The sequence below is a fragment of the Drosophila tropicalis genome, unplaced genomic scaffold, assembly GCF_018151085.1.
Source record: "Drosophila tropicalis isolate 14030-0801.00 unplaced genomic scaffold, ASM1815108v1 contig_878, whole genome shotgun sequence".
NCBI classification, from domain to species: Eukaryota; Metazoa; Arthropoda; class Insecta; order Diptera; family Drosophilidae; genus Drosophila; species Drosophila tropicalis.
Window position 1 is genome coordinate 2,550,969 of NW_027173374.1, and position 13,093 is coordinate 2,564,061.

Below are 13,093 nucleotides of genomic sequence, written 5' to 3' on the forward strand. Positions count from 1 at the left end.
CCCGGATGGGAGGACGCATCTAGGCAATTAGTAGTATACAAGGCCAAAATGAATGCCTGGCAGGATCTAATGGCTTGCGACCCTCATGCTGCGGCAGCTGGACAAAAACCACAAAAACTGCTTATCCGCAAGTGCCAATCAAATTTGCATCAAAAGCTGCTGCTTCTTTTGTTTTATATTCCATTTTTTGCTTTTTTCGCTTCAAAGTTTGATGAATTTTTATACCCATTAGAAATAGAAATAGAAAAGGCTTACCATAAGAACCAGAAATTGGAAGATAGACTAAGACTAAGAGACTAATGATTAAAAGCAGGTAGCAGGTCTTACTAGATTTTGTCCTTGCTATCATTTTAAACTCTCCTAACTTGGAAAGATTGGGAAATTCATTCTGCTGTCTTTTAGCATTTTTCTTGTATTTTTCCAGGGCATTCGCCATTCGTTAATATATATATATTTCTTTCGTATTATTTAAACAACGTTGTCTGTTGTCTCCGGCGACTATTTCATAAGATCTATGTGGGAGGGATTGGATCGTCTTTGCCTACCCTTTTTGTTTGCTTGATTAAATTATTTTTCATTATTTGCCAAATAAAAGCAAAATGAGAACGAGAAAAGGGACTGAAAGCTGCGAGGGTGGGATGAATGGAGGATACATCAAGGCAACAGGAAACAGGGACAACGGCTGGCTTACACATTTAATAAGTTTATTAAAAGCAACAGTAAAAAGGCAAAAAAGCAAAACAGGTTATTATGACAACAACAAAAAAGCACAATAAGAAATAAAGGAGGAGCCAGAAATCTGAAATCTTATCTAACCAGTGGCAAAGAAGATAGGGGGCGAAGAGGACCAAAGGACTTGTGTCAACAAGAAATCTTAATCCCTTTCCTTGTTTCCTTTTTTTTCCCTTTTCTTACTTTTACTTTTACTTAATTTTTTCCCCCCTGTTGTTGTTGTTGTTGTTGTTATTTGCCAGGTGCGCGTTGGCAGTGCGAGAGACACGCAAAAGTTACGCGACATAATTGCTGATTTAAGACAGCGTGTTTACTCCAGCTACTCCCCGGTTTCAGCCATTCCTCCTCTCATCGCCACGCCAACGGCCACAGCTATTCGCCGCCCCATTCTTGGGTAGCCACCCACCCCCTTACACATTGCTTACATATTTCAATCCAGCGCGCACGCAAAGAATGCCAACAACTTTGAGCTGAGCAAACAAAAAAAAGAAGTAAAATGTGGAAAAAAGTAACCCAGCAGAAAGCCAAAGGCAAGCCAGGAAGAGGACTCTGCCACCAATCTACCATCCGTCCGGGCTGAGCAACTGTCAATGGCAGTGTTGTTCGGTGTCATTCGTAACTGTCTTCATTCACCTTAAGCCCAGCCCAACGCCATCCGGTGCAAAGACACGTTGCCGCCGTATGAGCGTAAGCGAGGATATGCCAGGATGCAACAGTCCTGAACTTCTCCAGTCCTCCACCATAGTCATCCTGCTTTGCAGCTTAAAGTTTTCACTGGTCCCTAGATTTACGCTTTGATGTCAGCTTGCTTTTTTTGCCCCCCATCCCCTCTGTTTGCCTCTTCATTCATTTGTTTTTGTGGTCAATTTGGCAAAGACGAAATGTGGCAACAAATGTGCTAACAACTTGACGGTGAGCCATGAGCAGCAAAAAGGCTTAAGTCCCGTTAAGCAGGATTATTACTTCAAGTGTTGAAAAAGGAAATGGAGAATGTTGGAATATGTCCGACATTAATTTGCTAAATCCAATTAATTTTAAGTCAACTGGTACTAGAACTAACTCACCAGAGGTGCAAATTGGATGAGATAGTCTTTAGATTTATTAATATTGTCGCTGCTGACAATGGCTAACATTCATCTTCTAGTGTTAAAAGCTTTAAATTTAAATATGTTACCTATTCATTACTTCTTATGGTTAACAGTAATCTTTTGGTGTTATTAACTAAGCATTGATCTTTCAGTGTTGTTTAAAATTTCTGTAAATTTATTTCTTTAAGGAAGAAGACATATGTATTGAATGGCTGACAGACTTGACATTTGATTTCCTTGAGCCTTGTCAATTTGGCTAAGAATATACATACAAATTTGCCTGGCCTATTTAAATTTAGTTGAGGTATTTTAACTTTTGCTCCAAATAGATAAACCCCTCTTAAAAGGTCCCAAACAAAAGCATGGCCTAATGAGTTAGTTAACCCTTAAAGAGGAAAAAATAGACTCAAAGCACTAAGCAAATTGAGTTCTTTAGAATTCATTCTAAAGCTTAACTCTTCTCCTTAGACAAAGTGTTTGGCTTAGCGAGGCCCTCATCATCATGTTCCACTTTTACCTTTTGAAGACCCTTTTCTGCTCAAGCCGTTTCCACCTAAATACCACAACCTATTTCAATATTTGAGAAAAATGTTTGTCGCCCAACAATCACACATTTGATAGAGCTCAATTAGCATAGAAATTGGTTGTCGCATTTTTTGATTGAGGTACAAGTTTGAGGGTTCCTTTTATTTATTTCTTTAATTTTTGTTTTGTTCTTTTCTCTTCGGGCATAAATAACCATATATTTAGTTTTTTGTTTTGTCGTATTAAATGCGAAAACCTAAAATTGTCTTTACTAATTCAATTTCCATTCAATCAGCGTTGTCATAAAAGTCAGGGGAGCAGCAGGAGGAGCAACAACAACAAGATCTTAGGACCAAACTAACTAACTCAATTCTCCTGTTGCGGAATGTACTCTTACCAAAATGCCTGCAAGACAAACTTATCGATTTTAGTTGAAATTATATTTGAAAACTTGAAAACTCAATTTCCCATTGCACTTTTTAGTTTGCCTACTTCCAACATTCTGGCTCGCTGTCATGTCTTCTCTTCTCTAGTCTTCCTTCTGCCTTCCGGTATTTCTTTGTTGTTGTTTCGCTGGGGGAATGGATGCAACAGTAGACAAGTCAGAAAGTTCAAGCAAAAGTTAACAAGTCTTGTGAATATTTTGTTTTAAATAATAAATGGCATTAAAAAGAGACAATCATTGAAAGATTTGAGTAAAGTGGAACACTTGAAAATCAAGTGGACAGGACAAGCAGTGAGAAAGAGAGGGAGCAAGAGACGGGGCATAAGCAAATCATGCCACAATATAATGAGTTGCTGTTGCACAAGGACAACGGAAGCTAGTGTCCTAGGAAAATTGCATTGGCTGCCTTCAGTCGCCGGTTGCCGGCTGCCCTGTTAACGACCACAAAATTAGTTTAAACTTGGCGGAAGCAAAAGCAAAGTAGCCCAGGTACTCATGGACCACAACATGGTTACTTTTTTTTCATGCAGATGTTGTTGCTGAACGGAGACAACAAGTCAAAAGTGGAGGCAATGTAAGCAGACAACTGGAACTGGAAGTAACCTAAGAGCAGTGCAGAGGAGACCCATATAGAATAGGGAGCATAATTTCTAACAAGCATAGAGCAAAACGGGAGGCAAAATGCGCTCACTAGCTCACAAGGCAGCGGAGGCAGGTCTTCAAGGTACCGAGGACGAGCTTAATGATATCACCAACAATGACAATACAACCGAATCTATATATAGCATCAAGTCCAAGTGGATTACCGAATGGTAAGCTAAATGAATCCGTTTTAAAACTCCAATTCGAAATTCCTTCAATCTCTCTCTCTCTCTTTCTTTATAGGAGTCTGAACAAGGAACGCGAGAAGCTATGTAGTATTATCTTTAAACGTATTTTGGAGCATGCCGAATGTAAACGACTTCTAGAGGCAGCCAAAATCTATGGCGAGAGCATTGACTTCAATTCCTGGTCGGCAAATGATCAATTGCAATGGTATCGCAATTATGACTTTAATGAGACAACATCGTCGGGGGTAAAGAATAATTCAGCTGGATCCGGTTCTAGTTCAACCAGCACGGAGGCAAGCCTTTCACCAGTCCTGCCACCATTTGCATTGTGGCAAACGATTTTAATCGCCATCTGTCTGGTGGCTTGCATCATTCTAACCGTGGGTGGCAACATACTCGTTCTGTTGGCCTTCATTGTGGATAGGAATATACGTCAGCCCAGTAACTACTTTATTGCATCCCTAGCCGCAACAGATATGTTGATAGGTAAGAAATGAAAACTAAGTTTTATACTAGAACTCGACTAACTAATAACATCTCCGCTTAGGAACGGTTTCCATGCCCTTCTATACGATCTATGTGCTGCGCGGGTATTGGGATCTTGGTCCTGTTCTCTGTGATCTCTGGCTATCTGTGGACTATACGGTGTGTCTGGTGTCTCAGTATACGGTTCTGCTGATCACCATCGATCGCTATTGTTCGGTGAAGATAGCAGCCAAATATCGCAGCTGGCGCACCAAGAGAAGAGTTATCTATATGGTGACTATAACATGGATTATTCCGGCTTTGCTGTTCTTTATTTCTATTTTTGGCTGGGAACATTTTACTGGTAAACGTGATTTACTGCCAGGCCAGTGTGCTGTCCAATTTCTCAAGGATCCCATCTTTAATACTGCCCTGATCATTGGCTATTACTGGACCACGTTGATTGTGCTCTTTGTGCTATATGCGGGTATCTATAAGACGGCCTACGACATGCAAAAGCGCAGTGAGGCTAAGCAACGTAAAATGCAATCAATGGTGGCTTTAAGTGCTGGTGCCATGTCTGGAATGGCTGGACATGCGGCTGGCATTGGAGTGATTGAGGAGAAAATACTAAAGACTAAGGTGGAGTTGACCGGCGCGGGATTGAACGAGTTGACAGAGAGTGGGCCTACAACCTGTACGACAGCCGTTAAGCGTCTGAGTGGATCGGGGCAAGCCAATCCTTTGGCACAGGCAGCGGAAGAGGTAGAAAAGATGACACCCGAGCAACGTCGTGCATCGGCGGCAAAAATCGAAGAAGCACGTAAACGAGATGCCGCCGAGGCGGAGAAGAGTGAACGTTCTAGCAGTCCGGCATTCGATTCGGATGAAGAGTCCTCTGTGAATCAGACACAGCAGATTGTTAACCAACAGAAGCTAACAAATCTGCGAAAGCGCTCTTCCATTGGTTTAGTATTTGGGGCACAGGCTGCTCTATTGGCCACACGCAGCAAAGGTAACTTGCAAAAGAATACCACCAACTCCAAGTCTATCGAAGCCATGCACTTTATGGGCGTTGGTGCCCGATCGCCGCACCACTATCCAAGCAATGCCAATCCAACAAGTCTCCAGCGTGCCCAGAGCAAGGAAGAGGTGGGCATAGCCCATCAACTGAACCACCAACATCATCATCTTCCTCACCAGCATCAGCACATATTGCTTGAACGACCCAAGCGCACCTCCTGCTCCACTCTCTCCCAGATAGCCGAGCATGAGAGGCACTCTGACTTCCAGCCCCAAAACGATCCGGTTTCCCCCGTGAATTTAGCTCCCATTGAAGTGCCATGCGAACAGGTGCATCAGGGACTGGTGCAGACCATTCTACCGCCACCCGATGCATTTCAGTGTCCTACACCCCTGTCCGATTATTCGGATCGTCCCTTTGGCAACAGCTCTGGCAACAGTGAACTAGCCATGACCTATGACATGCTCACAAATAACTCGGAGTTGCGCTACATGGATGAGAGCTCAGCCATGATGGCCATTACAACAACCGCAAGTGCAACGGTCACCGCCAATACCACCTCATCCACACCCACGCCCGCCATGCCCACTTCCACGTCTCAGCGGAGCGCCCTGCCACCACCGCCACCCGCACGAAAGAATCCCCCGAGCTCCTCCCCCGTTGAGATGACCCAAGAGGTGGCCATTGAAAAACGTCTTCTAATCTCGTACACAGGCATCGAGGATTTTGCCAAAGTGCGGCGTGAGAGCTGCATTGAAGCCATATGCCTGCTAGATGTGCCCGGCAAGCTGTTGCCGGCCGAATGTCCCCACCGTCGTGCCTCCAGTCCAATGGAGACAAACAGCAAGGATGCCATCCTGTATTCCCCCATGCCGCCGCGGCCGATGTCACCGAAAGTCCAACAAGCTGCACCGCCAGCTACTGGCCAAACCCAGGCGCAAACGCAGGCCCTAGAACGAATTGAGGAGCGTGAAACTTCCGATAGTAACACAAATAAGATGCCATCCACATCGGGCACCACGAGCAGTTCCGGCGGAGGAGGCGGATGCGGTCTAGCCGGGGGCAGCCGCAAAGATCGTGATCGCGAGTCCACCAAAGAGAGCGGCGTCTCTCATCGTGGGTCCAGCAAACGGGCCTTCATCCACTCCATTGGCAAGCATTTGAAGAGCAAAAAGACCCTGCCCCTGGTCATGGGTGGCAGCCGACAGAAGTCCAAGTCTGAGAACCGTGCCCGCAAAGCGTTTCGCACCATCTCATTCATATTGGGCTGCTTTGTGGCTTGCTGGACACCGTATCATGTGTTGGCCCTGGTCGAGGGCTTTTGCCGGAATCCACCGTGCACCAACGAGCATCTTTATATGTTCTCATATTTCCTCTGCTATGCCAACAGTCCGATGAATCCATTCTGCTATGCGCTCGCCAATCAACAGTTCAAGAAGACCTTTACGCGCATTCTTAAAGGAGATTTGCACATGACTTAAGTCCATTCTCTGACTATTTTCAAGTTTGCTCCAAGTGAATCACTAACTTCTTGGCTATGGAATTAGTTGAGCAATGTATTTTCCTTGCGGTGCAATTCTCTCGAGAGAGCCCCTCCAGAGTTTTGCCCACCCCCCAAACCAAAAATACAAACCCAAATCCAGTTTAGTTATAAATGTTTTCTATGTTAGGAAAAGCAATGAAAATGCTCCGCTCTCAACCGAAATTCCCATCAAACTAGCCATGAAGAAGCAATTCACCTGGAATTAACTTAAAAACCAAAAAAAATAACAAAATAATCAACAACACTAATTGAATTATAAATTTAATCGGTGTGTAAAACTAATTTTAAGTAGCCAAAAAGGTGTGTGCTAGTTAGAAACGGAATAAGGATGATGATGATGATACCAGCAGCAGTTGAGGCAAGATGAGTTCAGATGAAAAATGTTTTAGACAATAAATATTTTAATGTTAAATATCATATCTAATCTACATATTTGTATGTATAACTAATTAAACTAACTAATTAGTATGCAGAGAAACCCTTAAGTATATAGAATACCGATTAACACGCATATCCCCAAAACAAACAAACATGTCTTAAGTGTAATAAAAAATAAAACCTAAAAACCTTAATCAGTTTGATCAGATATACGATTTTAACAACAAAACAAAGAAACTAAAATAAATGTCTATATGTATATGGATATACAAACACCAATATTCCAAAAACAATAACTAACTGAATAATTCGAAACTAACAAATTTTAAAGTTATACAAGACAAAACAGTAACTGAAATGTTCAACCAAAAAGTATTAATCCCTTTGAAAAAAAAAAGAAAAAAACCAATATCAAATAAAATCAAATTGGTGTGAATATATAAAATATATATACATATACCTATAAACTATATAATAGATTTAAATATATATCAATAAATATAAATATCAATTAATATATTTATAAATATATTAATATAAATGTCAATTTATGCGCAAGCCAAGTTTTTTGTCGGCAAGTGTGTTTGAGTGTGTGTGAATCCATGTAATGCTACTTTTAAGCAGTACTGTACTTTACTCACACACACCCACATACACACACAGACATTAAACACCCACAACACACACACACACACACACAGTAATTTCTATATATATATAATATAATCACATGCATGTATGTATCTTTCGCGCCTTTGCCAAGTTGCCTAATTGAGTTGATTTTGAGTTTTTTTAAGTCTATAAATTGTTTGCGTTTATCTTGAAATTTCTACAAATCGATCAATTGATTTTCCCATAGCATCTAAGTGATAAGTGTAACAATAACTAAATATTAATAAAAATAAATAAAAATCTATATATTAAATGTCAAAAATGACTTGTCAAGTCTGTGAAATTAGTCTCTCCAGCCCTAAACCCTAACACTAAGCACTCTAAAACCAACTAAACACTGCTCGACAACTCTGTCGTTTCTGAAATCATTACCCCCAGCTCCACATTTTGGTATTTGGATAGTCTTCGTTACGACTTGAAGGTATTCAGGTGACAAAAAAAAGCTTGTCGAGACGGGCACATACTCAAGAACCTTCCATCAAATTGATTTGAATTCACTTAGCCTTTTGCTGACCCGCGAACCATTTCAATCGTCATAATGGAGATAATCACACGTCTATTTGCCTTCGTATTAAATGGCCTTGGTATAATTGTGAACAAACTGCTGGATTTACTGCAACCACGTAAGAATCCCACTTATCCGGGCATCACAAATCCCCTGCTAACCAAATCTGTCATCGAGCTATCCACGGAATTGCGTCGAGGTGTGGTAAGTTTTTGAAATCTATTCGCCAATATTTGCATATTCATTTGCAAGTCACTCACTCTGTCCAACTCTGTTCTAGATAAGTTCTGTGGATTTGGTTAAAGCTTATATAGCACGTGTACGTGAGGTTAATCCATCGCTAAATGCTGTCATCGAGGAACGTTTCGATGCTGCTCTGCAGGATGCCAAATTGGCGGATGACTTGATAGCCAAGGCTTCTAGCCAATACGATAGAGTTGCTCTCTATACACGTTATCCCATTTTGGGTATACCTTTTACAGTTAAGGAATCATGCTCAGTCAAAGGTAAATACATATATATGGAGATATACTTGGTATAATCGCATAGATAACCTATACAAATGTATAGATAGTTCAAAGGTCTTTCTTATTCTTAATATCATGAAATGTAGACCATGTAAAAGCTTCAAAGTGTAGAGAAATTTGCAATTTGTACTTGAATTTTGTTTCAAAATACATTTGAAACATTTCGTTTGTTGCTTTTTTGACGTCATTGCTAGAAATACACAAGAATTTTAGACTCTGAAATAGTTTGTTATTTACATATGATGTACAATGAAATAAAGTCTTCAAAAATGGGTTTAGGTCAGGTTCAGTTTTCTTGGATAAATATGTGAGAATGATCAATATCAAGTCAAAGAGCGTGAAAATTAAAGAATATTTTGAATATTTCGTTTTGATCATAATGTCGAACTTCTATAGCTTTTTGAAATTTTGAAGATACCATAATTATAAATCTCTTTAAGAGCAAATCGTATCTTTATGATCTGCGATTATTGCAAAGTAATATCTTTTTCTATACTATTAACTCAGATAAAGTGTAGTATTTTGATGTCTTAATTTAAGTGAACTTTGTGGCTTCTTTGATAACTTCTTTTTCCCCTCCCTTAGGCTTATCGTATACAGTGGGTAGTGTGATACGTACGAATATGAAGGCACCCAAAGATGGGGATGTGGTTGAGCTTCTACGAGCGGCTGGTGGCATACCCTTATTGGTATCTGCTAATCCTGAGTTTTGCATGAGCTTCGAGACAAACTCTGTGCTCCTTGGACGATGTGTTAATCCCTATGATTTGAATCGAACATCAGCTGGCTCATCGGGCGGAGAGGCTGCTTTAAATGGCAGTGGAGCGTCTCCCTTTGGCGTGGGCTCTGATATAAGTGGCTCAATACGTTTGCCTTCGATGTTTTGTGGCGTCTTTGGACACAAGCCGACGGGTGGTCTTACCTCGGTTAAGGGACACTTTCCCTACTCCAGCAATGATGAGAATTTCAATTCGTTGTTGCAAATAGGACCCATAACAAGATTCGCTCGAGATTTGCCCTTGCTGCTTGAGATTATGGCTGGTGGAAATAAAGAGAAACTGAAAATGGAGGAGCCCCTGGAATTAAAGGATATTAAGGTATGGATTGAACTTAAATTATAAGTAAAAATAAATTATATTTTATGATTTTAGATCTACTATGCATATGGGTATTCGGGTTTGAACCACCTAACGCATCCCATTGTGGATTTTGATGTCAAAATGTCCATTACTAAGGCGGTGAAGTGCTTCGAAAAGGCAGGACTACAGACCAAAGAGGTAAATTTTGTATTGTAAACAAAATAATGAAGAAATAATAGAGTTGGTTCTTTATAGTTGGATCTTAAATTTCTAAGCAACTCTTTTGAGTTGGCCCTGGTGGGTCTTTTGGACATAAAGGGTCTGCCCAGTGTTGTGACCCAGCAATCGCATCGTCAACCCTCCATGCGTTTGCTGGTCATTGAGCAATTCAATAGCATTATTGGACATTCATTGTTCACGAAAGAGGCCATCTTTTTGGAATTGATGCAACGTCTAAATGCTTTAATGGCCACTGGAAATATGCAGCAATATCGCGATGAGACGAAACAGATTAAAGAGCACATGATTGTGAGTACGAGGGAATTGTTTAACATTCATACTCAAATGCTTTTTCCTTTTGTAGAACCTGTTGGGTGAAAACGGTGTCCTCTTTATGCCCACATTCCATACGAGTGCTCTGTGCTTTAATACTTCACTGGTGAATGTGCCTGGAATTGATAATCTGCTACTCTTTAATATACTTGGCCTGCCGGCGACTCACGTGACCATGGGTTTGAATAGTCGCGGCTTGCCCATTGGTTTCCAAGTGATAGCTGCCCCATTTAAGGATAAGTTGTGCCTTAAGATTGCCATGGAACTGGAAGGAGCATTCAATGGTTGGGTGCCACCGGTGCCGCATCAGTTTACACCAGCCAAATAGAGTCGATAACAATGTTTGGGCTAGTCTTTAGTTAAGGTTTCTGGTTGGTTATGAAAATTCGGAGTTCGTTTTTTTTTATTTTCCTTTTAGTTGTTGTTTTAAATATATGTATACTATACATTTCTCGATTGATCAGCCCCACCTTTTAATAAGGGGTAATCTCTTCTGTGTGTGTGTGTGTGTGTGCGTGCGGGAATCAGTTTTGCTTACTTTCGGTTCGCTCTCTCTCCCTCTGTCTCTTTCTCTTTATTTTTCTCTACACAAAAGCTCTCTCGATTAAGCCCACAGTTTCTCTCTTATGATATCCCCAACTGTTTGGCTATAGTCGTTCTGGTAGATCGGCTTCCAAGTAGTCTTACTCAGTAGCTTCTTCTGTCTGGGTCTGTTCTGTATATGCTCTTTCATGCGTAATGGAATTTTTACTACGTCTCATTCTGATTACCGTTAAGTTAATTTCGCTATTTGTTGCTACATTTGGTTGTTTCCTTAAATCATCCAAACGCCCACGCACCTCTGGCCTGCCGGCGATAAGAAATCGCTTGTTAACCTTAAGTCTCCAGGAGCTGCGTAGTCGTCTGCGTGCCCGTCAGGTTAGTCCACACACGGAATCGAAACCCCCTTTGGGAGTTCAATTGGTAAAGAGTTGTTTTTTTAGCTAACATCAGTGGAATTGCTTAAAACTTATATAGAGCGCATTGAGGCAGTTAATCCTCAACTAAATGCTCTGGTAGAATCTCGTTTTGAAGCTGCTCTCGTTGATGCAGCTAAAGTCGATGAGCTCATCGCTCATGCTGAAGATGTGGATAAACTCTTTCAAGATCGTCCGCTCTTGGGTCTGCCCATGACAGTGAAAGAATCATGTGCTCTCGATGGCATGTCTTTTGCTGTGGGCAGTTTGGCAATAAAGACAATCAAAGCCGATAAGGATGGAGTTGTGGTAAAACGTTTGCGTGCAGCGGGTGCTATACCCTTGTTAGTGTCCGCCACACCCGAATATTGTTATAGCATTGAGACGGATACCCTATTAAATGGGCATTGCTGCAATCCATATAACTTTGAGCACATTTCCGGCGGAAGTTCTGGCGGTGAAGTGAGTGCGTTTCGAGTGTTAGCAAATGAATTTTTGTTCAATGAACTTTGTACTTTCTTGTAGGGCTCTCTCAATGGTGCTGGTGCCTCTCTCTTTGGTGTGGGTTCTGATATAGGCGGGTCTATACGTATACCCAGTCTATTTTGCGGTGTCTTTGGGCACAAACCCACTGGCAAAGTGGTCACTGTCGAAGGTCACTTTCCCAATTCCACGGACACGGATTTTGAGCATTATTTGGTTCTTGGCCCCATTACAAGATTCGCCACAGATCTTCCAGATCTACTGGAAGTGATGGCCGGTGAGAATGCGGGAAAATTGCGTCTGCGTGAGCCAGTCCAGCTAAGCCAATTGGAGATACATTATGCTTTTGGTTACGAGGGTCTTAATGGTCGAATGCATCAGCCTGTTGATGAGGAAATTAAAGACGCCATAGCCAAAGCTGTGGATCACCTCAAAAACTTGGGCCTAGCCGTGCAAGAAGCAGATTTATCTGGCCTAAACAATTCCACTGAGATTGCTCTCTCTGGAGTAGCAAGTCTGGGTAAAATGAATTTTCTGCTTGATGCTGAGCCAACGGAGGGCAAAGGTAAAGTTCGTGAGACTCTGGGGGAGCTAGTTCGCAGCTTCCGGGGTCAATCTAATTACACAACAAATGCTTTGATCTTTGATCTCATGAGACGCACAAACGCCTTTATGCCGGCTAAAAAGTTGGAGCAGTATCAGGGCGAAGCAAAGTGGCTAATTGAAGAGTTCACAGTAAGTAGTAGTCGTGGTTTTGTTGTAATTAGCGACATGCAATATTTACTAATCCCATTGCAATCTTGACGTCTCTTTACATCATGCATGCAGCGATTGCTTGGCGAGAATGGTGTTTTGCTGTTTCCCACCATGCACGCGACCGCCGCCAGACACAAGTGGACCTTTTTCCCATTGTGGGGCATTGATTATACATTGCTGTTCAATGTACTCGGACTGCCAGTGACTCATGTGCCCATGGGCTTGAGTTCTCGCACAGGTCTTCCCATTGGGTTCTCGGTTATAGCTGGTCCTCATCAGGATCGTCTCTGCCTTAAATTAGCCGCGGAATTGGAACGGGCATTTAGTGGTTGGTGTCCACCTACGCCTCACGAATTGGCTAATTAAATATCACTAATAAGCCGTATTTAAAACTTCAATCGGTTTCAATTCACCATTAAATTGTAAAATTAAAAAAGCAGAATGGTTAAATGTATTTTTCACAATTCCTTGCGTTAATAAGTTGAAGCACTGATTTTTTTGTATGCAATAAAAAATAAGCAAAGAAATGGGTT

General features: G+C 41.5%; 3 protein-coding genes across 4 annotated transcripts in view; all 3 read left to right on the forward strand.

Annotated features, from left to right (window-relative positions):
- Positions 1-7,880, forward strand: part of mAChR-B (muscarinic acetylcholine receptor) — a 29,723-nt gene extending 21,843 nt beyond the window's left edge. Inside the window, exons 2-5 of one of the 2 annotated variants that reach the window (XM_068300159.1) lie at positions 3,321-3,602; positions 3,676-4,106; positions 4,168-5,100; positions 5,824-7,880. In XM_068300159.1, the coding sequence (XP_068156260.1) occupies positions 3,472-3,602; positions 3,676-4,106; positions 4,168-5,100; positions 5,824-6,590 (2,262 nt within the window). In that variant the 5' untranslated portion in view covers positions 3,321-3,471 and the 3' untranslated portion in view covers positions 6,591-7,880. Of the gene's footprint in view, positions 1-3,320; positions 3,603-3,675; positions 4,107-4,167 lie in introns of both variants that reach the window. The other variant, XM_068300158.1, reaches the window with a different exon arrangement.
- Positions 7,881-8,085: 205 nt separating this feature from the next.
- LOC137584625 (fatty-acid amide hydrolase 2-B) lies at positions 8,086-10,825 on the forward strand. Its single transcript, XM_068300116.1, has 6 exons — positions 8,086-8,411; positions 8,488-8,713; positions 9,320-9,831; positions 9,886-10,011; positions 10,069-10,341; positions 10,397-10,825. The coding sequence occupies exons 1-6, from the start codon at positions 8,241-8,243 to the stop codon at positions 10,691-10,693; spliced, it is 1,605 nt and encodes a 534-aa protein (XP_068156217.1). The 5' UTR covers positions 8,086-8,240; the 3' UTR covers positions 10,694-10,825.
- A 238-nt stretch (positions 10,826-11,063) lies between these two features.
- Positions 11,064-13,014, forward strand: LOC137584727 (fatty-acid amide hydrolase 2-A). The gene is made up of 4 exons (XM_068300266.1): positions 11,064-11,283; positions 11,349-11,783; positions 11,847-12,539; positions 12,633-13,014. Exons 1-4 carry the CDS (start codon positions 11,104-11,106, stop codon positions 12,924-12,926), a joined length of 1,602 nt encoding a protein of 533 aa, XP_068156367.1. The 5' UTR covers positions 11,064-11,103; the 3' UTR covers positions 12,927-13,014.
- Positions 13,015-13,093: the final 79 nt, after the last annotated feature.